Consider the following 27,517-nt stretch of genomic DNA (forward strand, 5'->3'; position numbering starts at 1 on the left):
TGGCCATGGACCCAAAATGTCAATGTTTTGTTCCCCGAGCCAGTTTTGCCTTATGGCAAGGTGCTCCATCATGCTGGAAAAGGCATTGGTCGTCACCAAACTGTCCTTGGATGGTTGGGAGAAGTTGCTCTCGGAGGATGTGTTGGTACCATTCTTTATTCATGGCTGTGTTCTTAGGCAAAATTGTGAGTGAGCCCACTCCCTTGGCTGAGAAGCAACCCCACACATGAATAGTCTCAGAATGCTTTACTGTTGGCATGACACAGGACTGATGGTAGCGCTCACCTTATCTTCTCCGGACAAGGTGTTTTCCGGATGCCCCAAACAATCGGAAAGGGGATTAATCAGAGAAAATGACTTTACCCCAGTCCTCAGCAGTCCAATCCCTGTACCTTTTGCAGAATATCAGTCTGTCCCTGATGTTTTTCCTGGAGAGAAGTGGCTTCTTTGCTGCTCTTCTTGACACCAGGCCATCCTCCAAAAGTCTTTGCCTCACTGTGCGTGCAGATGCACTCACACCTGCCTGCTGCCATTCCTGAGCAAGCTCTGCACTGGTGGTGCCCCGATCGCGCAGCTGAATCAACTTTAGGAGACGGTCCTGGCGCTTGCTGGACTTTCTTGGGCGCCCTGACGCCTTCTTCACAACAATTGAACCTCTCTCCTTGAAGTTCTTGATGATCCGATAAATGGTTGATTTAGGTGCAATCTTACTAGCAGCAATATCCTTGCCTGTGAAGCCCTTTTTGTGCAAAGCAATGATGATGGCACGTGTTTCCTTGCAGGTAACCATGGTTAACAGAGGAAGAACAATGATTTCAAGCACCACCCTCCTTTTAAAGCTTCCAGTCTGTTATTCTAACTCAATCAGCATAACAGAGTGATCTCCAGCCTTGTCCTCGTCAACACTCTCACCTGTGTTAACGAGAGAATCACTGACATGATGGCAGCTGGTCCTTTTGTGGCAGGGCTGAAATGCAGTGGAAAAGTTTTTTGGGGATTAAGTTCCTTTTCATGGCAAAGAGGGACTTTGCAATTAATTGCAATTCATCTGATCACTCTTCATGACATTCTGGAGTATATGCAAATTGGCATCATCAAAACTGAGGCCGCAGACTTTGTGAAAATTAATATTTGTGTCATTCTCAAAACCTTTGACCACTACTGTACAGTTAATCTTTGTCTCAAAAACGCAGAACATCATTTTATAACAGACATACAGTGAGGGAAAAAAGTATTAGATCCCCTGCTGATTTTGTACGTTTGCCCACTGACAAGGACATGATCAGTCTATAATTTTAATGGTAGGTTTATTTGAACGGTGAGAGACAGAATAACAACAGATAAATCTAGAAAAACGCATGTCAAAAATCTTATAAATTGATTTGCATTTTAATGAGGGAAATAAGTATTTGACCCCTCTGCAAAACATGACTTAGTACTTGGTGGCAAAACCCTTGTTGGCAATCACAGAGGTCAGACGTTTCTTGTAGTTGGCCACCAGGTTTGCACACAAATATAAGGAGGGATTTTGTTCCACTCCTCTTTGCAGATCTTCTCCAAGTCATTAACGTTTGGCAACTCGAACCTTCAGCTCCCTCCACAGATTTTCTATGGGATTAAGGTCTGGAGACTGGCTAGGCCACTCCAGGACCTTAATGTGCTTCTTCTTGAGCCACTCCTTTGTTGCCTTGGCCGTGTGTTTTGGGTCATTGTCATGCTGGAATACCCATCCACGATCCATTTTCAATGCCCTGGCTGAGGGAAGGAGGTTCTCACCCAAGATTTGACGGTACATGGCCTCGTCCATCGTCCCTTTGATGCGGTGAAGTTGTCCTGTCCCCTTAGCAGAAAAACACCCCCAAAGCATAATGTTTCCACCTCCATGTTTAATGGTGGGGATGGTGTTCTTGGGGTCATAGGCAGCATTCCTCCTCCTCCAAACACGGCGAGTTGAGTTGATGCCAAAGAGCTCGATTTTGATCTCATCTGACCACAACACTTTCACCCAGTTCTCCTCTGAATCATTCAGATGTTCATTGGCAAACTTTACATTTACATTTTAGTCATTTAGCAGACGCTCTTATCCAGAGCGACTTACAGGAGCAATTAGGGTTAAGTGCCTTGCTCAAGGGCACATTTACGTCATTTAGCAGACGCTCTTATCCAGAGCGATTACAAATTGGTGCATTCACCCTATAGCCAGAGGGATAACCACTTTACAATTATATATATATATATATTTATTTATTTTTTAAAATTTGGGGGGGGGTAGAAGGATTACTTTATCCTATCCCAGGTGTTCCTTAAAGAGGTGGGGTTTCAAATGTCTCCGGAAGGTGGTGAGTGACTCCGCTGTCCTGGCGTCGTGAGGGAGCTTGTTCCACCATTGGGGTGCCAGAGCAGCGAACAGAAACTTCAGACGGGCCTGTATATGTGCTTTCTTGAGCAGGGGGAACTTGCGGGCGCTGCAGGATTTCATCCTTGGAGAGCTCTTTGGTCTTGGCCATGGTGGAGAGTTTGGAATCTGATTGATTGATTGCTTCTGTGGACAGGTGTCTTTTATACAGGTAACAAGCTGAGATTAGGATCACTCCCTTTAAGAGTGTGCTCCTAATATCAGCTCGTTATCTTTATAAAAGACACCTGGGAGCCAGAAATCTTTCTGATTGGGAGGGGGTCAAATACTTATTTCCCTCATTAAAATGCAAATCAATTTATAACATTTTTGACATGCGTTTTTCAAATACTTTTTTCCCTCACTGTACCTCTCCCCATCTTCACAATAACTTTGTCAATATGACTTGACAATGATAACTGACTAACCAATGTTACTCCTAGGAGTTCAACCTCTTCAACTTCTTCAATGGTCACACCCTTTATGCACAACCCCAGTTGAGGTTTAGGTCTAAGAGAATGCTTTGAATCAAATACAATGCTTTTGGTTTTAAGACCAGTTTATTGTTAATGACCAATTCTGACACTGACTGTAACGCCTTCCTAAGAGTCTCAGTGAGCTGATGTGTAGAGTGTGCGATCATCAGCATACATAGTCATTTTAGCTTCTTGTAAGACAAGTGGCAAATAATTTGTGAAAATAAAGTAGCGTAACGGCTGAAAGCAACTGCCCTGAGGGATACCGCACTGTACATACCTGATGATAGAGAAGCTTTCATTGAAGAATACTCTTGAGTTCTATTGGATAAGTAACTCTCCAACCATGTGATGGCAGGTGTTGTAAAGCCATAACAAGTGAGGGTGGATGGGCCAATAAAAAAAGAAGAGCTGCATACCAGCTCCATGGGGCCAAATTAAATGCGGTTTAACATGGCCAAAACTATATAAGTAAAATGTATAAAGCCCAATTATGTCTTAATGCTTGAGGGTAGTGTGGAAGACCAAATCAAATTAAACAGGTATGCTATTCAAATATCTTATTTTTTTATGACTGTACATGTTAAATAAATGTGGATCTGAATCACAGATTTGTATTAATAGTTGGAATCCTCACATTTCCTCCCCCTCAGAGTGATCTGAAAATGTTGTATTTTATTTGTGGATTAGAATGATATATTGTAATACTTCCCAAAACAGTGCTTTAATATTAAGCAATATGGTAAGTATTTTCTCCCATACCGTATATTCCATTAAAATAAACAGGGATACCTATATGAAATAACTGTTTTGGAACATGTTATAGATAATTCTTATCCACAAGTATCACTCAATATTTTGTGGTCACTATGCGGGGGCTGAAATGTGATGTGTTGAAGGGGGTTTCTTTTAAAAACTTTTAAATTAATGATAAATAACTATTTATTCTTGAAGAATATAACTTTCTATATTCTTATTTTAAATTTTAGTCATTTAGCAGATGCTCTTATCCAGAGCGACTTACAGTTAGTGAGTGCATACATTTTTCATAAATGTATGTAGTTCTGTCCTTGAGCTGTTCATGTCTATTATTGTTCTGTATTATGTCATGGTTTGTGTGGGCCCCAAGAAGTGTAGCTCCTGCATTTGCAACAGCTAATGGGGATCCTAATAAAATAACAAATACGTTTGAAATGCCTCATGAGCTTAATTCAACTCACTCAGATATCATATTAACATGGCTTAAGTCATGGCAAAATGTGTAGAATTGCAGGACTTTTGCTTTAAAACTGCAATGATTTCTCTCCACCGCAGGCAGTCTATCATATTTAGGTTGGGGGAAAAGTCTATATAAAACATTGTTGAATTCAAACAATGTGCCATTGTTGTCTCTTTCAGAAACTGACCGTCATTTTCCAGATACAAAATAAATTACATGCTAAAGATTAAAACATTCTGCCAACTTTGTAGAACTTTGTTCTAAGGCTGTATCCGTACCCATTGGATGCAGTGATCACAATATAGTGGCTATATCCAGGAAAGCCAAAGTTCCAACAGCTGTGCCTAAAATAGTGTATAAGAGATCATATAAAAGATTTTGCTGTCGTCATGTGGATGATATAAAATGTGTTGGTCTGATGTGATTAATAAGGAGCATCCAGATGCTGCACTTGATGAATTCATGAAATTGCTTCTTCCAATTATTGATAAACATGCACCTGTTAAGAAACTGACTGTTAGAACGGTTAAGTCTCCATGGATTGATGAGGAATTGAAAAACTGAATGGTTGAATGAGATGGTGCGAAAGGACTGGCTAATAAGTCTGGCTGCACATCTGACTAAACTCAACAAAAATAAACTGTATTATGAAGCCAAGATCAATGATATAAGAATGATGGAGAAAAAAAAACTTTGGAGTACTTTAAATGAAATTATGGGTAGAAAGACATTCAACTCCATCTTTCATCAAATCAGATGGCTTATTCATCACAAAACCATTTGATGTTGGCAATTATTTTAATGATTACTTCATTGGCAAAGTGGGAAAACGTAGGCAGGAAATGCCAACGATGAACAGTGAGACATCGTATTCATGCAATGCTTTTCTTTCATTATTTATTTTTTGTTATGCAAGTTAGAATTTTGTAAAGTTAGTGTGGGAGAGGTGGAAAAAATATTGTTATTGATCAATAATGACAAAACTCCTGGCATTGACAACTTAGATGGAAAGCTACTGAGGATGGTATTTGACTCTATAGACACTCCTATCTGTCATTTCTTTAATCTAAGCCTAGAGGAAAGTATTTGTCCTCAGGCCTGGAGGAAAGCCAAAGTAATTCCGCTACCCAAGAATGGTGAAGTGGCCTTTACTGGTTCTAACAGTAGACCTATAAGCTTGCTGCCAGCTCTTAGGAAATTGTTGGAAAAAAATGTTTGACCAAATACAATGCTATTTCTCTGTAAACAAATTAACAACAGACTTTCAACATGCTTATAGGGAAGGGCACTCAACATGTACTGCACTGACACAAATGACTGAAGATTGGTTGAAAGAAATTTATAATAAGAAGATTGTGGGAGCTGTACTGTTAGATTTCAAATCAAATGTGCAGCCTTTGATGTTGTTGACCATAACCTGTTGTTGAAAAAATGTATGTATTATGGCTTTTCAACCTCTGCCATATCATGGATTCAGAGCTATCTATCTAATAGAACTCTGAGTTTTCTTTAATGGAAGCTTCTCTAATGTCAAACATGTCAAGTGTGGTGTACCACAGGGCAGCTCTCTAGGCCCTCTACTCTCTTCTATTTTTACCAATGACCTGTCACTGGCATTAAATGAAGCATATGTGTCCATGTATGCTGATGATTCAACCATATACACATCAGCAACCACAGCTAATGAAGTCACCGAAACCCTTAACAAAGTGTTGCAGTCTGTTTTGGAATGGCTGGCCACTAATAAACTGGTCCTGAACATCTCTAAAACTAAGAGCGTTGTATTTGGTACAAATCATTCCCTAAGTTCTAGACCTCAGCTGAATCTGGTAATGAATGGTGTGGCTGTTGAACAAGTTGAGAAGACGAAATTACTTGACGTTACCTTAGATTGTAAACTATCATGGCCAAAACATATAGATTAAAAACCTAGTGGTTTAGTGTCACTTAACCCAACAAAGAATGTCTCTCCTAAATTGACACCTGAATCAACCTCAACCTGCAGAGAGCACACTACATCACATACAGTGGCTTTTAGAAAGTATTCACACCCTTTGACTTTTTCCACATTTTGTTGTTACAGTCTAAATTTAAAATTGATTACATTTAGGTTTTTGTCACTGGCTTTCACACAATACCCCATAATGTCAAAGTGGAATTATGTTTTTGGATTTTATTTTTTACAAATTAATAAAAAAATGAAAAGCTGAAATGTCTTGAGTCAATAAGTATTCAACCCCTTTGTTATGGCAAGTGTAAATGAGTTCAGGCGTTAAAATTGGCTTAACTCACATAATAAGTTGCACGGACTCACTCTGTGTGACTACCTCACCTCTGTACCCCACACAAACAGTGAATTTCAAACACAGATTCAATCACAAAGACCAGGGAGGTTTTCCATTGCTTACCAATGGGTAAAAAAATTAAATAAAAGCAGACATTGAATATCCCTTTCAGCATGTTGAAGTTATTAATTACACTTTGGATGGATTAGCAATACACCCAGTCATTACAAAGATACAGGCGTCCTTCCTAACTCACTAGGCCTAGTTACATGGTCTGTAACCTGAATGAATGTGTGCATTTGTGAGAAATCAGCATTTGAGGACCATGTTGGATGAACATTAGCATAAAAACACTGATACAAGCTTCACTGTCAATGTGTAATTGCTATAACACGCCATCTAAAATGACATTAACATCATAAAACCGACAGACTACCTAAATGTATAACTCGTGAGACCAAAGCTTAAAGGTCCAATCTAGCCAATTTTATCTCAATATCCAATAATTTCTGGGTAACAATTAAGTACCTTACTGTGATTGGTTTCAATTAGCAAAGAGCAATTTCTCAAGCAAGAATTTTGCAAGGACTGTCTGGGAGTGGTCTGAGTGAGGAGGGAAAAACTAAAAATGAGCTGTTATTGGCATAGAGGTTTGGAACTCTCTTTCTTATTGGTCTATTTAACTAATTTTGATGTCACCAGGCAGGACAAAACTCCATCCCACCAAAACAGGCTGAAATTTCAGGCGGTCTTTTCAAATAGCTCTTTCACTAAAGGGCATTATCATTTTCAAAATTTCACAGTATTTTTCTGCTGTTTTGGTGGAAAAAAGGCAAATTCCTGTGAGATTAAAAGGCTCAGGACTGTGTAACTTTGCAACATGGTAAAGTCCCAACGGCCACACCCTCTCATGCAATACCATGCCAATTGGCCACATGGTGGCACGATAAGAAGCGATTGAAAATGCAAACTTTGAAAAATCTGCCCCCACACCCCGTGTGACCTAGAGTCCCTCTCCTCACAAGGAACAAATTTCCCTCAAGAACCCATAAAGTCTGCCATGATAGATTTTCCGCCATTTTGAATTTTGTGAAAATCACTTAAAGCTACTCCTCTAGCACCGATTGACCTATCTGCATGAAACTTGACATGTGGCATGGACCAAGGTCTCTCAACACAATATTTTCCAGACTAGTAACAAAAACAACATGGCTGCTATTGACCAATGAACATTCACGTGGGCGTGTTCTCGCACATAAATGCATACAAATCAGACAAGGATCTTTGTATTTTGACAAACATTGGTACACGTGTTCCAATCACTGTCAAGACTCAACATATCTAAGCACATTTAGATTGATGGTGCTATAACGAGCACCTGTTTAGAGCTCTTGAAACATTTGACTCAGAGTGATGAAACTTGGCACATGCTCAGGGATGTGAGTCTAGCTAAGTTGTAAAGTATGGTTCGTTCGGCACATGGTTGCACTGTTTTACAGGAAAAACATTTCATGCAATCTCATTGGCTTGTAGCGGCCGTGTTGTTTGAGCAAGAGTCTTGGAAAAAATGTGGTGCTGATCGGTCCAGCAGTTCTGGAGAAGATGTTTAAAGTAGTTAACATCATTAGAAATGGTCCAGAATATTGTACATCAAAAGAATATTGCACGATCTGTTTGATTTTGAGTGCTGATATTTGGCAAGCGTGACGAGTACAGAAGTAGCTCATCCTAGGGCGATGTGTCGAATTTATCCTGATGGTGGCACAGTGGGCCCACAGCTTGAACCCCGGCATTGCTGATTGCAGCTATATTGTGGAATTGCATTTGATGTGAAGAACAAGGCCAAAGTGGTTTACAATGGTCTCCATCAAACAAAGTTAGGACAAATCAAGGAGCTAGCTTATTTTACCCTCACTATGTTCTGGACTCTTAAACTGCCTTAAAGGTGCACTCCTCCATATCAGTTTTCATCCAAAGTGAGCATTAGTTGTGTTTATTAGGCACCAAACAGAATAGAACAGACTGACAGGGAGAGACTACATGGACTTATAAGAAACAGTCATTTTAGTTTTCCATTGAACACAACCCCTAACAATGGTGTTTGTAAACTGTGGCTTGGGAAATGGAACTGAATTACTTTTTATTTCTGTAATTAGCTCCAAGAGAGATTGAGTCCTGCTCCTAAGACGGTGATATCTCTGTTAACCCTTTCCATCCTGTGTGTTGGTGTGTATCCAGGTCAGAGTTTGGTTTCGGGAGCGGACCCACCGCCCCCCTCACCGCAGCAGGAGGTACAGCTGAAGTTCCTGTTGACAGGGCTACTGTCGGGGCTTCCCCTGCCCCCCTTCGCCCTGAGGATGTGCCCCCCACTGACCACCAAGAACATCAACCACTACCAGCCCCTACTGGCTGTGGGTGAGTAATGCAGATCAGTGTGACTCTGTACTTGGAATGGATTTCAATACACACACACACACACACACACACACACACACGGCTGGATAGATGCTTGCTCATACCTCAAAGTTGAACACAAATCTCCCTCTAACTCTAGACCCGCTGGGCCTCGATGGACCCCTTTTCAAGCTAATGAGCAGTCATTCTGACTGCAACATTTTAAGTGTAATTCATATATTTCATATATGCTATAGCAAAAATAATCATTTGGTTGTGTTTATGAAGGCCTTGGGTAACATTAGAATACAATTTGTATCTTATTTCAAATAACACACTAGCATTTTAATTAGTTTATGTTACTGTAGGCTATATGTAAAAACTAACGTAGACATTCAAGCGTTAAATCAATTTTATTTGTGGAGTGCCTTTCTTACAACTATGAAACAGAAAGCATGTGTTGGAACACGGTAAAAGCTTTTCATGACGACAAAATAAAATACCCCAACCACCAAGACGCACGGTCAAAAGACGCATGGTCAAATTATGAAAACATCAGTAGCCTAAACATCATTATAAGAGCCAAGTGGCCTTGATGAATTGTGGAACTCGGCACAAAGGCAATAATGGCATTGTAATGAATATAAGTTGATATGACAGCAGTCAAAAATAGTCAATTATTGTCAGCTCGTGCTTATTGTGACTTACAGTCATGTGTGCATACATTTTTACGTATGGGTGGTCCCGGGGATCGAACCCACTACCCTGGCGTTACAAGCACCATGCTCTACCAATTGAGCTACAGAGGACCATAATTTAGCTGTTATCCCTTGTCCTAATCGTTGACACAATTTTTCTAACTTTCACTTGCTTGACACACTTTGAGATAACTTTGTTTGGTTGTAGTGCGTAATAGTATCCGGTTTTCTCTTCATTGTGTTCCCGTTGTCTTGTTATTCTTCAGCACTGTTGTGGAGTACAACGGCTGTGCAGGTGCCTTATTTTGCGCAGAGGAAGGAAGCTCCTGTCTCTACTCACTCCAGAACTCATGCGCTCTCCTCCCTGTAAAAGTCTCCCAGACTTTAATAAAACCTAACATGTCCATCCCCATATCCCCAGGTAAGTGTGCTGGGCTGTGGAGCTCTAGAACAGCACATCAAAAAACCTGCCACCCTGTTTTCAGCTATCCACAGACTATTCCCTGAGGAAGGACTCTCAAGTTGTTCAATGGCCACATTTTGGCGTGACCAAATACAATAAAGTTTTGTATAAACAACTAATTTTCATTTTCGTTTTTGTAAGTTTTAAAAAACGCTGTCACGTTGGTCTTCACATTCTTACTGACTTCTGTGGTAAGTTAAACATAAAGACAAATATACTGAGAGCTTTTGATTCAAAAAGGTCTAAAATAAATGTCCAGAGTGATACAATTTTTATTCATGTCCATCAGACACATCACACAGGTGTCAACTAAAATATATATCCCATTTCCAGACAAGATTAAAGAATGGAACAAGTAGACATAAAAATTTTAGTCATTTAGCAGACGCTCTTATCCAGAGCGACTTACAGTTAGTGAGTGCATACATTTTCATAGACAAAGTTAATATAAGTCAGTGCTTGCGTCCGTAGCAGTTTGTATGCATTTGAGTGGTTATACATGCAATACATGTTGACAGAATGGCTGCGAGCCAGAGAGAGAGACTGTTGCTGTACTCCCAGGTAAGGTCCTTGCTTCCCGTACTACTGAAGGCCCCAGTATTCATTCAGGCAGCTTGAAGAAGATCTGTGTCGCCATCCAGGCCCATGTTAGCATGCACTGCACATGTTGCTGAACAATTCAACTATTTTGTTAGTGTCATTGATATATGGAAATTCACATACAATATTTGGTTCATAAGCATTGACTGTAATACCTCTAGGGTCCTGGGGTGAAACGACTGCTGAGATGCTTTGTAAATACGGGCCCTGGTCTGTCTGCATGCTGTTTTTTAGTGATCTAACTCCATCTGAAATGTAGCTGGCTAAGATGGTGAACTCAGACTGATGGTGGGAGTTTGGTAACATTAGCTAGCTTTCCCCCAGCAGTTTCAATCTAAATGTATTTTTATCACATAAAAAAATTATAAAATGAAACCTTGAACAGGCATGTTATGATGTAAAATTGCACAATGTCAGCATGTCTGAGTGCTAAAATGATTTTTATAAACTGGGTGGTTCGAGCCCTGAATGCTGATATCAGACCGTATACCACGGGTATGACAAACATATATTTTTACTGCTCTAATTACGTTGGTAACCAGTTTATAATAGCAATAAGGCACCTCGGGGGTTTGTGGTATATTGGCAATATATCACGGCTAAGGGCTGTGTCCAGGCACTTCGCGTTGCGTCGTGTATAAGAATAGCCCTTAGCAAGGTATATTGACTGTATACTAAACCCCCTCGGGCATTATTGATTCAGTAAGGATTGTGTAACATAAAGCAGGATCGCGATGTAGGCCTACTGTAAAGACAGCCCATCTCATTTGGCTCTGATCTCTCCAAATGACGCAAAAGATGGATCTCTTCATCTGAAAGTTCCTTTCCTTCTATTATTAACACCCCTGAGACTACTGCCAGACAGCCTGGCGAAGAGATGGAGTTAAAGATAAAGAAGCAGGAGAAGAGAGGGAAGGATGGAGGTGGGAGAGAGAGAGATAAGGTAGACTTTGTTTGTAGAATAACACTGGACATATGAGAAGAGAGCATTGCCCCTACGTTGTCAAAGGTCATGATTATGTAGTACATACAGCATCGAAGTCAGAAGCTAGCTAGTTGAAGCTAGACAGAATTAGGAAGAATTCGGTGAAGGCCTAAATGTGTTTATGTGTATACAGCAGGTAACCTGGCGGTTAAGAGCGTTGTGGGCCAGTAACCGAAAGGTAGCTGGCTCGAATCCCAGAGACGACTAGGTGAAACATCTGTCTGTGCCCTTAAGAAAGATACTTAACCCTAATAAGAGTGTCTGCTAAATGACTAAATGACTCAAATGATGGTGCCATGTTTAAAGTCACTAAGCTCTTCAGTAAGGCCATTCTACTGCCAATGTTTGTCATTGGAGATTGCATGGATGTGTGCTCGATTTTATACACATGTCAGCAACGGGTGTGGCTGAAATAGCCAAATCCACTAAGTTGAAGGGGTGTCCACATACTTTTGTATATATAATGTATATTATCCCAAAATGGTGTCAGTTTGTCACAGGACCACAGCATATGTAGTAGGTGTTCATTTGTGCATCTCCAACAGAGATGTGACATTTCTGGGTGCATTACATGTATTCTGGCAGGAGTGTAATAAGTCCTATGAATAATTTTTAATTGCAGTAGTTTGACTTACAGTGAGGGGAAAAACGTATTTGATCCCCTGCTGATTTTGTAAGTTTGCCCACTGACAAAGACATGATCAGTCTATAATTTTAATGGTAGGTTCATTTGAACAGTGAGAGACAGAATAACAACAAAAAAATCCAGAAAAACACATTGATTTGCATTTTAATGAGGGAAATAAGTATTTGACCCCTCTGCAAACATGACTTAGTACTTGGTGGCAAAACCCTTGTTGGCAATCAGAGGTCAGACGTTTCTTGTAGTTGGCCACCAGGTTTGCACACATCTCAGGAGGGATTTTGTCCCACTCCTCTTTGCATATCTTCTCCAAGTCATTAAGGTTTCGAGCCTGATGTTTGGCAACTCGAACCTTCAGTTCCCTCCACAGATTTTCTATGGGATTAAGGTCTGGAGACTGGCTAGGCCACTCCAGGACCTTAATGTGCTTCTTCTTGAGCCACTCCGTTGTTGCCTTGGCCGTGTGTTTTGGGTCATTGTCATGCTGGAATACCCATCCACGACCCATTTTCAATGCCCTGGCTGAGGGAAGGAGGTTCTTACCCAATATTTGACGGTACATGGCCCCTTCCATCGTCCCTTTGATGCGGTGAAGTTGTCCTGTCCCCTTAGCAGAAAAACACCCCCAAAGCATAATGTTTTCACCTCCATGTTTGACATGGGGATGGTGTTCTTGGGGTCATAGGCAGCATTCATCCTCCTCCAAACACGGCAAGTTGAGTTGATGCCAAAGAGCTCAATTTTGGTCTCATCTGACCACAACACTTTCACCCAGTTCTCCTCTGAATCATTCAGATGTTCATTGGCAAACTTCAGACTGGCATGTATATGTGCTTTCTTGAGCAGGGGGACCTTGCGGGCGCTGCAGGATTTCAGTCCTTCACGGCGTAGTGTGTTACCAATTGTTTTCTTGGTGACTATGGTCCCAGCTGCCTTGAAATCATTGACAAGATCCTCCCGTGTAGTTCTGGGCTGATTCCTCACCGTTCTCATGATCATTGCAACTCCACGAGGTGAGATCTTGCATGGAGCCCCAGGCCGAGGGAGATTGAAAGTTATTTTGTGTTTCTTCCATTTGCGAATAATCGCACCAACTGTTGTCATCTTCTCACCAAGCTGCTTGGCGATGGTCTTGTAGCCCATTTCAGCCTGTGTAGGTCTACAATCTTGTCCCTGACATCCTTGGAGAGCTCTTTGGTCTTGGCCATGGTGGAGAGTTTGGAATCTGATTGATTGCTTTTGTGGACAGGTGTCTTTTATACAGATAACAAGCTGAGATTAGGAGCACTCCCTTTAAGAGTGTGCTCCTAATCTCAGCTCGTTACCTGTATAAAAGAAACCTGGGAGCCAGAAAATTCTTTCTGATTGAGAGGGGGTCAAATACTTATTTCCCTCATTAAAATGCAAATCAATTTATAACATTTTTGACATGTGTTTTTCTGGATTTTGTTGTTGTTATTCTGTCTCTCACTGTTCAAATAAACCTACCATTAAAATTATAGACTGATCATTTCTTTGTCAGTGGGCAAACGAACAAAATCAGCAGGGGTCATACGCGGAGGGGTGAACATCTCCTGCTCTGACTGCAGCTGGGAGGGACTGCTGCGCGAGGACTGGGCCACCTGTGAGTGCTTTGGGACGGGGGTGGGGCCCACGGCAGCACCCGCTGCTCGTTAAGAAGAGTAAGAACGATACGTGCTTTCACGAGTCTCCAAAAGTCTCCAATAACACCAGAAAAAGTTGGTAGATTTGTCGCTAGTCGCTTTTTTGAAAATGTGTCGCTAGAGGGGTCTGAAAACTTGCCTAATATAGCGACAAAGTCACTAAGTTGGCAGCACTGCATGCGCGTGATGGCGCATGCGGTCTAGTCAGCATATTAGGTTGTAGGAGCAGGTATGAACATTTTCACATATCTGTTCTCCTCAATTTCTTCCTTTTAGATCTGTTTCCTTATAGGTTCTGAACCGTCAGGTAGAGTTTGTCAGCTGGAGATTTGAAATTGAATATTGAAACAATGTTGCAAATGTCGGAGAGACAGACGGCAAGGTTTATACAACTCTCCGCTGTTGACAAGTAAATGTTAGTCTAAAAGAAATGTGAGATAATGTCTAGATGCTTTTTATAGTGGAGATCAAGTTTATAAATTGTTTGGCTGGATTGTGCAGGCAGATGGAACAGAGTAAATAGGCATTTTAACGTCATAGATTTAGCTGGTGGTAACTAGTGGAATAGACACCGGCTGGAATGTGGTTTTAACCAATCAGCCTTCAGGATTAGACCCATCCGTTGTATAATAAACCAACATAATTTTTATTACGTAAAAGTTTTATTCACCCCTGATGCATCATCTAGAAGAGCAGTCCTTAGATGAGCACACTTTCATTTAATTTCTTCACTTGTATACCTTACGAATGACGATCTTATTCTCAAAAACCCACTTTACAACACTTGACCGTCTCATTACCGAAATGATAAAAAAGGAAAATTGGGAAAAACTTAGAGAACCATTACCTTACCAACATGGAGGCATGAATGGGCTTTAGTGATATGGTCAATTGTTCGCTTATTCATAATGGCTGTCTCCTATTACTTGCAGATTGAGCTAAGCGCCTATCATTACTGAAATACACATTTCTCATTACTGCATAATTTTTGGGTCAGTTTCGACATTGAGAACCTTAATTTCGGTAATGATAATAAGCTAATTCTAATGTATAGTCAATGGGTGTGCTGTGCTGTTAACTTTAATTACTAGGACCACTCCTTACACCTATTGTATAGATTTTTTGAAAACATAAGTTATTTGATTAAGTGGAGATTGTCAAGAAATATGGGTGTATAAACCTCATTTAATTAACTTAAAGCTACAATCTGGAGTTTGTGTTTCAGCAAAGAGCAATCCGCCACTTAAAGGAGGATATCCCCCATTTTGACATGTGTACCTGTTTTAGCACTTACCGATACCGTTGTTTGATATCCTAAGAAAGTTTTGGGTCACGTTATGCCATTTGCCCATAGGATCCCTAGAACCACACCTATCCATGTCCTAATACACCAATATATACAGTGGGGAGTACAAGTATTTGATACACTGCCAATTTTGCAGGTTTTCCTACTTACAAAGCATGTAGAGGTCTGTAATTTTTATCATAGGTACACTTCAACTGTGAGAGACGGAATCTAAAACAAAAATCCAGAAAATCACATTGTATGATTTTTAAGTAATTAATTTGCATTTTATTGCATGACCCTGCTGCAGTGTGTATCAAATACTTGTTCTCCCCACTATATATAAAAACAAAAAAATATAAGTCACTTTTATGCTTCAGTCCACTTTTGACTTTTAAAAATACATGCACGTAATTACATTATACTTAAGCTAAAATAATGGGGTTAGTCATTTGGGATTAACAAATAACAAAGTTTGATGTATTCGGTTACTGAATCTTTAATAGAGCTCAGTACACTAATTACTAAAACATGCATTCTCATCTCCAAAACCTGCTTATCATTACTGTAACACAATATTTAGGAAATATTAGGTAAAATAAAATGTATACTTTAATTATTTTGTTCTTTATCCAAATGTGTAAATAAAAATAACACGTATACACAAGTAATTATGACTAAAAACAAGATTCAAAAAAGGTTATGTGTTGTGGTAATGAGAGACATTTGAATAATAACATTTTACATATTTATTCATGTTTAACTCAGGCCTTTTCCTTAAGTGAGCAATGTTAAAAAATATACATTTATTTATAACTTTTTTGGACTTCAAAAACTTGCGGTAATGAAAATGTTTGCATTGGTAGTTGTGGAAATTGTGGTAAAATGCGTAATATCTGCTCAATAAACAACAATATTTATGAAATAGATAAATAGATCCTAATCTTAGTGATTTAAGAGGAATTATGGTGGAAAATGTTTATTTTCTTTGTCAAGTTTTACTTGTCAAGTGCCAGTTTCATGGGCATCACCCAGAAACACAAGCATTTCACTGCACCTGCGATAACATCTGCAAATGTGGGTATGCGACCAATAAACATTTGATTTGAATTCCCAAAAAATTTTGGGCACTGTTAATTCAGATAGGAGAGAAAGGCCCGTGACTGTTGCACACCGTAACATCACCCACCTTGCAATCTGAGCAGAGGCACTCAGCATTTTGAAACTGTTTAAATGATGTCATGGCTTTAGAAGCTTCTGATAGGCTAATTGACATAATTTGAGTCAATTGGAGGTGTACCTTTTGGATGTCTTTCGAGGCCTACCTTTAAACTCAGTGCCTCTTTGCCTGACATCATGTGAAAATCAAAAGAAATCAGCCAAGACCTCAGAAATAGTCTGGTTCATCCTTGGGAGCAATTTCCAAACGCCTGAAGGTACCACATTCATCTGTACAAATAATAGTATGCAAGTATAAACACCATGGGACCACGCAGCCGTCATACCGCTCAGAAAGAAGACGCGTTCTGTCTCCTAGAGATGAACATACTTTGGTGTGAAAAGTGCAAATCAATCCCAGAACAACAGCAAAGGACCTTGTGACAATGGTGGAGGAAACCGGTACAAAAGTATCTATATCCACAGTAAAACAAGTCCTATATCGACATAACCTGAAAGGCCGCTCAGCAAGGAAGAAGCCACTGCTCCAAAACCGCCATAAAAAAGCCAGACTATGGTTTGCAACTGCACATGGGGACAAAGATCATACTTTCTGGTCTGATGAAACAAAAATAGAACTGTTTGGCCATAATGACCATCATTATGTTTGGAGGAAAAATTGGTATGCTTGCAAGCCGAAGAACACCATCCCAACCGTGAAGCACGGGGGTGGCAGCAACATGCTGTGGGGGGGCTTTGCTGCAGGAGGGACTGGTGCACTTCACAAAATAGATGGCATCATGAGGAAGGAAAATTATGTGGATATATTGAAGCAACATCTCAAGACATCAGTCACGAAGTTAAAGCTTGGTCGCAAATGGGTCTTCCAAATGGACAATGACCCCAATCATACTTCCAAAGTTGTGGCAAAATGGCTTAAGGACAACAAAGTCAAGGTATTGGAGTGGCCATCACAAAGCCCTGACCTCAATCCTAAAGAAAATGTGTGGGCAGAACTGAAAAAGTGTGTGCGAGCAAGGAGGCTGTCACGATCGCCTATGAAATACGACCAAAGCGCAGCGTTGGGAGTGAACATGACTTTAATGTTGAAATAACGACAAAACAAAACACGATCCGTAACGTCCTCAGTACATAGACTGAACATAGAACAAAAACCCACAAACAAACAGTGAAACACAACAGTATATATATGGCTCCCAATCAGAGATAACGAGCCGACAGCTGACACTCGTTACCTCCGATTGGGAGTCATTGACCAATCACCACTAAACACAAACAAAATGAAACTCACCCAACCCCAACACCACCAAATGAGATACACCCTGGCTCTAACACACAGTCCTAGAACCAGAGTGTGACAGTACCCCCCCCCAAAGGCGCGGACTGCGACCGCGCCTAACTACAAGCAAACAGGGGAGGGCTGGGTGGGCATTCCTCCTCGGCGGAGGCTCCGGCTCCGGGCTTCCTCCCCACTTCCTCTCCAACCCCCCAAAGTACCCCTGGACCTGTCTAGCCCCGCTGGCCGGAACCGGACTGACGACACGCGCCCCTGGCTTGGTGCGTGGATCCTGGCTGGACGGCTCTGGCGGATCCCGGCTGGACGGCTCTGGCGGATCCCGGCTGGACGGCTCTGGCGGATCCTGGCTGGAAGGCTCTGGCGGATCCCGGCTGGACGGCTCTGGCGGATCCCGGCCGGACGGCTCTGGCGGATCCTGGCTGGAAGGCTCTGGCGGATCCCGGCTGGACGGCTCTGGCGGATCCTGGCTGGAAGGCTCTGGCGGATCCCGGCTGGACGGCTCTGACGGATCCCGGCTGGACGGCTCTGACGGATCCTGGCTGGACGGCTCTGGCGGATCCTGGCTGGAAGGCTCTGGCGGATCCCGGCTGGACGGCTCTGGCGGATCCCGGCTGGACGGCTCTGGCGGATCCTGGCTGGAAGGCTCTGGCGGATCCCGGCTGGACGGCTCTGGCGGATCCTGGCTGGAAGGCTCTGGCGGATCCCGGCTGGACGGCTCTGGCGGATCCCGGCTGGACGGCTCTGGCGGATCCTGGCTGGAAGGCTCTGGCGGATCCCGGCTGGACGGCTCTGGCGGATCCCGGCTGGACGGCTCTGGCGGATCCTGGCTGGACGGCTCTGACGGATCCTGGCTGGCCGGCTCATGGCTGGCTGACGGATCTGGCTGCTCATGGCTGGCTGACGGATCTGGCTGCTCATGGATGGCTGACGGATCTGGCTGCTCATGGCTGGCTGACGGATCTGGCTGCTCATGGCTGGCGGAAGGATCTGGCTGCTCATGGCTGGCGGAAGGCTCTGGCTGATCCTGTCTGGCGGAAGGCTCTGGCTGATCCTGTCTGGCGGAAGGCTCTGGCTGATCCTGTCTGGCGGACGGCTCTGGCTGGACAGGGCTGACGACGCACCCCGTAGGCTCGGTGCGTTGAGCAGGGACAGGCAGAACCGCACTGGGGACACACACCCCTGGCCCTACACGGGGATCAGGAACGGGCCGGACCGGACTGGAAACACCCCCAGTACCTCTCGCCGTGCCTCCACACTTTCCATCCCCTTCGTAACCAGTGGCCCCCTTAAACTGGCGGCCATATCTGCCAACCTCCTGCACTCCTCCAACCCGTACACCTGCTGCCCCGACGTCGTGAGCCCCCCTAAAAATTTTCTGGGGTCTCTCCTCTCCGTGGACCAGGCCTCCATCATTCTCGCCCAATTCTCGCTCCTCTGTTTCCAATTATCGCCCTTCAGCTCCTGGACACGCTGCTTGGTCTGGTCTTGGTGGGTTTTTCTGTCACGATCGCCTATGAAATACGACCAAAGCGCAGCGTTGGGAGTGAACATGACTTTAATGTTGAAATAACGACAAAACAAAACACGATCCGTAACGTCCTCAGTACATAGACTGAACATAGAACAAAAACCCACAAACAAACAGTGAAACACAACAGTATATATATGGCTCCCAATCAGAGATAACGAGCCGACAGCTGACACTCGTTACCTCCGATTGGGAGTCATTGACCAATCACCACTAAACACAAACAAAATGAAACTCACCCAACCCCAACACCACCAAATGAGATACACCCTGGCTCTAACACACAGTCCTAGAACCAGAGTGTGACAGAGGCCTACAAACCTGACTCTGTTACACCAGCTCTGTCAGGAGGAATGGGCCAGAATTCACCCAACTTATTGTGGGAGGCTACCCGAAACGTTTGACCCAAGTTAAACAATTTAAAGGCAATGTTACCAAATACTAATTGAGTGTATGTAAACATCTGACCCACTGGGAATGTGATGAAAGAAATAAAAGCTTAAATAAATAATTCTCTACTATTATTCTGACATTTCACATTCTTAAAATAAAGTGGTGATCCTAACTGACCTAAGACAGGGAATTTTCACTAGGATTAAATGTCAGGAATTGTGAAAAACTGAGTTTAAATGTATTTGGCTAAGGTTTATGTAAACTGCAAGTTCCAGGACATTTCTGGGGGGAATGGCCCTAGCCCTCACCCTCCGATCCAACAGTTCCCAGACGTGCTCAATGGGATTGAGATCCGGGCTCTTCGCTGGCCATGGCAGAACACTGACATTCCTGTCTTGCAGGAAATCACGCACAGAACGAGCAGTATGGCTGGTGGCATTGTCATGCTGGAGGGTCATTTCAGGATGAGCCTGCAGGAAGGGTACCACATGGGGGAGGAGGATGTCTTCCCTGTAACGCACAGCGTTGAGATTGCCTGCAATGACAACAAGCTCAGTCCGATGATGCTGTGACACACCGCCCCAGACCATGACGGACCCTCCACCTCCAAATCGATCCCGCTCCAGAGTACAGGCCTCGGTGTAACGCTAATTTCTTCGACGATAAACGCGAATCCGACCATCACCCCTTGTCCTGTCTGGTCCTGCAACGGTGGGTTTGTGCCCATAGGCGACGTTGTTGCCGGTGGTGTCTGGTGAGGACCTGCCTTACAACAGGCCTACAAGCCCTTAGTCCAGCCTCTCTCAGCCTATTGCGGACAGTCTGAGCACTGATGGAGGGATTGTGCGTTCCTGGTGTAACTCGGGCAGTTGTTGTTGCCATCCTGTACCTGTCCCGCAGGTGTGATGTTCGGATGTACCGATCCTGTGCAGGTGTTGTTACATGTGGTCTGCCACTGCGAGGACGATCAGCTGTCCATCCTGTCTCCCTGTAGCGCTGTCTTAGGCGTCTGACAGTACAGACATTGCAATTTATTGCCCTGGCCACATCTGCGGTCCTAATGCCTCTTTGCAACGTGCCTAAGGCACGTTCACGCAGATGAGCAGGGACCCTGGTTATCTTTCTTTTGGTGTTTTTCAGAGTCAGTAGAAAGACCTCTTTAGGGTCCTAAGTTATCATAACTGTGACCTTAATTGCCTACCGTCTGTAAGCTGTTAGTGTCTTAACGACCGTTCCACAGGTGCATGTTCATTAATTGTTTATGGTTCATTGAACAAGCATGGGAAACATTGTTTAAACCCTTTACTATGAAGATCTGTGAAGTTATATGGAATTTTACAAATTATCTTTGAAAGACAGGGTCATGAAAAAGGGAAGTTTATTTTTTTGCTGAGTTTATATATGTATGTATGTATGTATAAATGTGTATGGATATGTGTATACACACACACACACAGGCAAATGCCTTTTTTGTGTTTGTGTGTATATCTAACTACGTCCTTAATCAGTTTAAAGGAGGAAATGTTGCTTACTAGTTGAGCAAAATCAAAGCTGTAATGCATCCTGATGTCTTTGCTTACTTGTTCAGTATGGCCCCCCAGACATAACTGCAGGTCTTGACAGGTGGTCTTGCAGTCAGCAACCATCTTTTGGTAGACAGACTGCTCACTCTGAACAAGCAGGAGATGCTGCTCTTGCTTCTTCAGCTTGGCTGACCTAACAGCTTCTGGTAGGTCAGCTTGGCTGACCTAACAGCTTCTGGTAGATTGGCAGATCTGAAGACCTGATAGTTGTTCCTCTGGCACTGGCAGCACAGGTCTGTCCTGGGCTTAGTGCTTGAGATGTGGGGCAGATTCCTGAAGGAAGACAACCTGACTACACGTACCTGTGGAAAATACAGAAATAATGTGAGATCAATAACAGTAGTGCCAATCTTGTTGGAGGTCCATTAAATATCAAAATGTGTTGTTTATGCTTTACATACAAAGTGTTGTCATCGAATCATTTTAGAGATGCCACACCACTGCTTTTGTCACATGGGATGGCAGCAGCTTTCCACTAAAGTGTTGGTCCTGGTAAAAGTAGTGCCAATCATGTTGGAGGTAAATTAAATAATCAAGAAAAAAAACATATGGGGGATTGGAAGTGATGCAGACAATTACATTGATGGAAGTTACAATCTATCTGCAATATTAAAGCTGATCTACCCCTAAGAAAAATACAACATGTACTGGGTGGCGTCCTGGTAATACTATTGCATTATCCTCTGCGTAGTTGTTGATGAAGTTCACAACTCGCTGCTTCAGGTTTAACCTGTGCTTGCTTGGGCCAGCTCTCTTTTTGATGGGAGGCATAAGACCATTCTCCTTGTATGACTGGTGGAGGAGAGTCAGGTGTGTTCTACTGATGTTGAAAGACAAATTCCAGATACAAATATTTTAGCATTATTATACAATAGATAGCCAGGTGTGTCTGATGGTGACTACGGCTAACTTGAGTCATGTAATCATCTGGCAAAGTAGAGTCTTTTGTTTAGACATGCTAGCTAAACAATGAACCATCATCCCAATCCAATTTCTACACAGATCATACACATTATGTTAGCTAGCGAGCCAGCCCTGTCTCAGCTAGCTTGCTAACTGTACACTTTACCTTGGTCTTTTGTTTAGACGTAGTTAGCTAAACAGTGAACCATAATCCCAATCCATAGAGTACCAGCAATACAAACCGATTGTCATAGCTAGCTAAAATTAACCAAATAGGTTCAATGCTAGCTAGTTAGCTAGCTAACATTAGGATATAACTAGCAATGCAAATGGCATTCTGAGATAGCATGACTACAAAGCTCATACAGATAATGTTAGCTAGCGAGCCAGCCATCTAACGTCAGCTAGCTCACTAACAGTAAGCTTTAACTTGCAATGAAAACAACCTTCTGACAATTTTTTGAAACATATAATATGTGAAAGAGTAGCTAGACTCTTACCCGCATACATGGATGAACGCTTCACAGCAGACTGCAACCCCTTTCATTAAAAAGACGTCCTGTGTCATTTCCGTTTTGTTTGTACAGCTTGCTTGGCCCGTTGTGTCACTCTGGTTCACACTGACCGTGTGCAATGCCATAAGAATCATCAGATCTTTCTCCCTCTCTGTCACTGATGCAATGGTTGCCCTTAGTTTGAAGATGTAATCCGGAGACAGGTGTTTTATACAACAGCATTCTGTGTTCTCTTTTTCGACTCCCTCTGCATTTGCAATCAAACGCCAGAATACTATTCATCTCCTTATCATACTCTGCTTCTACCAGACATTCCACTGATTTCAACTTCTTCCGTGACAATAACACTGTTGATCGCCATTTCTTCCCCATCACTGTCATCAGAAGACTCTACAATGTCTTCTTCAATGAAAATGTTTTTACCTAAATCAGGGATTTCCTCATCGTCTGATTCATTTTCAGAGTTAGAGAGCACTATTGTCCTCCAGAAAGTAGTCCATCACAACTTTTTCCCACTGACCTTTGTTGATAGCACCTGATAAATTCAGGGCAGCAGCTAATGCATTGGCAGCAGCTAATGGAGATCCATAATGAATACAAAATACAGCCTTATTCTAAAATGGATTAAATTTTAAAAAATCCTCATTAATCTACACATAATACCCCATAATGACAAAGTGAAAACAGGTTTTTAGAAATACCTTATTTACATAATTATTCAGACCCTTTTCTATGAGACTAGAAATGCAGCAGTTCCCATTGATCATCCTTGAGATGTTTCTACAACGTGATTGGAGTCCACCTGTGGTAAATTAAGTTGATTGGACATGATTTGGGAAGGCACATACCTGTCTATATAAGGTCCCACTGATGACAGGGCATGTCAGAGCAAAAACCAAGTCATGAGGTCGAAGGAATTGTCCGTAGAGCTCTGAGACAGGATTGTGTCGATGCGCAGATCTGGGGAAGGGTACCAAAAGATGTCTGCAGCATTGAAGGTCCCGAAGAACACCGTGGCCTCCATCATTCTTAAATGGAAGAAGTTTGGAACCATCAAGATTCTTCCTAGAGCTGGCCGCCCTGCCAAACTGAGCAATTTGAGGAGAAGGGCCTTGGTCAATGAGGTGACCAAGAACCCGATGGGAACCTTCCAGAAGGACAACCATCTCTGCAGCACTCCACCAATCAGGCATTTGTTAGTGGCCAGACTGAAGCCACTCCTCAGTAAAAGGCACATGACAGCCCGCTTGGAGCAAAAGGCACCTAAATTACTCTATGAGAAACAAGATTTTCTGGTCTGATGAAACCAACCTTTTCGGCCTGAATGCCAAGCGTCATGTCTGGAGGAAACCTGGCACCATCCCTACGGTGAAGCATGGTGATGGCAGCATCATGCTGTGGGGATGTTTTACAGCGGCAGGGACTGGGAGACTTGTCAGGATCAAGGGAAAGATTAACGGAGCAAAGTACAGCGAGATCCTTGATGAAAACCTCCTCCAGAGCGCTCAGGACCTCAGACTGGGTGAAGGTTCACCTTCCAACAGGACAACGACCCTAAGCACACAGCCAAGACAATGCAGGACTGGCTTCGGACAAGTCTCTGAATGTCCTTGAGTGGCCCAGCCAGAGTCCAGACTTGAACCCGATCAATGGAGAGACCTGAAAATAGCTGTGCAGCGACGCTCCCCATCCAACCTGACAGAGCTTGAGGGGATCTGCAGAGAATGGGAGAAACTCCCCAAATACGGGTGTGCCAAGCTTGTAGCGTCATACCCAAGAAGACTCAAGGCTGTAATCGCTGCCAAAGGTGCTTCAACAAAGTACTGTGTAAAGGGTCTGAATACTTACAGAAATGTAATATTTCAGTGTTTAAAAAAATATATATTTGCAACAATTTCTAAAAACCATTTTTTGCTTTGTCATTATGGAGTCTTGTGTGTAGATTGATGAGCAAAAAATACAATTTTATCAATTTTAGAATAAAGCTGTAACATAACAAAATGTGGAAAAAGTCAAGGGGTCTAAATACTTTCCGAATGAACTGAAGGCTAGTGATTTTGCTGTTCGTTTCTCATTTTGTTGGCTGAGGAAAAGTAAATGTGGATAGTTCTTCTAACGTCTTCAATGTGCGCCTCGGAATTTGATAAGGTGCGTCGTTGCATCCCCGATGTGTCTGTCTTCACTTGTGTTCCGAGCTGCGATGCTTGTGAGAAGTACCCGATCACATGATGTGCATTGGCTAATACGAATTGAGATATCTGAGAGAACAATGTGAATTAAAGGACCTTCGGAGCGCGGCTGTTGGCAGCCAGCAGAAGGGAATTCTAACTTTGACCGCAAGGCATGGCTTTTCTTTAGGGGGCATTATGGCAACACAAGGGGGCCGTCGATGCCGCCGGGGAATTCTAGGCCTGCCACACACTATTGCTCCGATTTTATATACATTTAGTAATTGTATTAATAATGTTAATGTTTCAACAGCAAACTGCCTCCATCAGTAACTGTTAATGTTAATGGGAGATTTAGTAAAAATCTGACTTAAGGGAAGTTAGGATTTGCTCCTATGATAGTAACTGTATGTCTCTCTCTTTGTCTGTCCACAGGTACCAGTAATGGGTCAGTTCTGGTCTATAACCTCACAAGTGGTCTTCTGCACAAGGACCTGAGTGTCCACTCCTGTGAAGTCAAGTGAGTAACATCACCCACTTCCCTAGTGTGGTCTCGCAAATCAAGGACTGTCCACTCATCACTGTGCACTCATGGCTCTGCCCAAGACACCCACTGAGCCATTTGATAATCATCTACTTACAACTCACTTTTATCACAATTGCCACCATTAATTTAGCCGTGATTTGCGTCTCCTCGCAACTACTTCAGTGGAGATTTAAAAACATGCGGTCTTGGCATTAGATAGCCTATTCAAGTCTAGCGAGCTCAAACTCAACAGGCTCTCCAACCATTCCGTTCCATTGACCTCCAACATCAACATCAATAGGACTGATGTCTTACAATCCCCTCATTCCATTCAGTAAGTAGCGAATCCCAACTTCCACTTAAGTCAAATTTTCTCCCATTGACATCATAACTAAGTGCATAACAATGCATAACTAATCATAACAATGCATAACTAAGTGAAAATTAAGTGGAAGTTAGAATTAGCTTCTAAGGAAGCTGAAATAGCGTATTAGACCACTTTGGCTCCTCTACCCTCAGTGCCTGTCCGTCTATTGTGTAGGTTAATTGTGCTAAAAAGTCAGGACACCCCAAAAAGGTCAGTTTAACTGCACTGGAAGTCGAGGAGCGAATATCAACAAAGAGCAAACTTTGCGTCATTAATTACCCTTCTCTAATGAGCTCATAAACTAATCCCTGTGATTAATTACAGTGCCTGGCAAAAGTATTCATCCCCCTTGCCGTTTTTCCTATTTTGTTGCATTACAACCTGTAATTTAAATTGATTTTTATTTGGATTTCATGTAATGGACATACACAAAATAGTCAAAAATGGTGAAATGAAAAAAAATATTTCTTTAATAAAATTCTAAAAAATAAATAACGGAAAAGTGGTGCGTGCGTATAATAATAATGATGATAATAATGATGATGGTAATAATAATAATAATAATAATAATAATAATCGGTATTCACCCCCTTTGCTAATAAAAAAGATCTGGTGCAACCAATTACCTTCAGAAATCACATAATTAGTTATATTGCACACAGGTGGACTTTATTTAAGTGTCACATGATCTGTCACATGATCTCAGTATATATACACCTGTTCTGATAGGCCCCAGAGTCTGCAACACCACTAAGCAAGGGGCACCACCATGCAAGCAGCACCATGAAGACCAAGGAGCTCTCCAAACAGGTCAGGGACAAAGTTGTGGAGAAGTACAGATCAGGGTTGGGTTCTAAAAAAAATATCCGAAACTTTGAACATCCCACGGAGCACCATTAAATCCATTATTAAATAATTGGAAGAATATGGCACCACAACAAACCTGCCAAGAGAGGGCCGCCCACCAAAATTCACGGACCAGGCAAGGAGGGTATTAATCAGAGAGGCAACAAAGAGACCAAAGATAACCCTGAAGGAGCTGCAAAGCTCCACAGCGGAGATTGGAGTATCTGTCCATAGGACCACTTTAAGCCGTACACTCCACAGAGCTGGGCTTTGCGGAAGAGTGGCCAGAAATAAGCCATTGCTTAAAGAAAAAAAATAAGCCATGTGGGAGGCTCCCCAAACATACGGAAGAAGGTACTCTGGTCAGATGAGACTAAAATTGAGCTTTTTGGCCATCAAGGAAAGTGCTATGTCTGGCGCAAACCTAACACCTCTCATCACCCAGAGAACACCATCCCCACATTGAAGCATGGTGGAGGCAGCATCATGCTGTGGGGATGTTATTCATCAGCAGGGACTGGGAAACTGGTCAGAATTGAAGGAATGATGGATGGCGCTAAATACAGGGAAATTCTTGAGGCAAACCTGTTTCAGTCTTCCAGAGATTTGAGACTGGGAACGGAGGTTCAGCTTCCAGCAGGACAATGACCCTAAGCATACTGCTAAAGCAACACTCGAGTGGTTTAAGGGGAAACATTGAAATGTTTTGGAATGGCCTAGTCAAAGCCCAGACCTCAATCCAATTGAGAAACTGTGGTATGACTTAAAGATTGCTGTACACCAGCGGAACCCATCCAACTTGAAGGAGCTGGAGCAGTTTTGCCTTGAAGAATGGGCAAAATACCAGTGGCTAGATGTGCCAAGCTTATAGAGACATACACCAAGAGACTTGCAGCTGTAATTGCTGCAAAAGGTGGCTCTACAAAGTATTGACTTTGGGGGGTGAATAGTTATGCATGCTGAAGTTTTCAGTTTTTTTTGTCTTATTTCTTGTTTGTTTCACCCCCAAAAATATGTTGCATCTTCAAAGTGGTAGGCATGTTGTGTAAATCAAATTATATAAACAAATAAAATAAAAAAAAATCAATTTTAATTCCAGGTTATA

The 27,517-nt window shown here is 42.5% G+C and overlaps 1 protein-coding gene across 1 annotated transcript in view; it reads left to right on the forward strand.

The window, feature by feature from the left end:
* The window catches only part of wdr11 (WD repeat domain 11), a 190,937-nt gene that overhangs the window by 88,577 nt on the left and 74,843 nt on the right, over window positions 1-27,517 (forward strand). Inside the window, exons 10-11 of the mRNA XM_041867113.2 lie at window positions 8,614-8,790; window positions 25,109-25,193. Coding sequence (XP_041723047.2) covers window positions 8,614-8,790; window positions 25,109-25,193 — 262 coding nt within the window. The remainder of the gene's footprint in view (window positions 1-8,613; window positions 8,791-25,108; window positions 25,194-27,517) is intronic.

The sequence above is a fragment of the Coregonus clupeaformis genome, chromosome 37, assembly GCF_020615455.1.
Source record: "Coregonus clupeaformis isolate EN_2021a chromosome 37, ASM2061545v1, whole genome shotgun sequence".
In the NCBI taxonomy this organism is placed as follows: domain Eukaryota; kingdom Metazoa; phylum Chordata; class Actinopteri; order Salmoniformes; family Salmonidae; genus Coregonus; species Coregonus clupeaformis.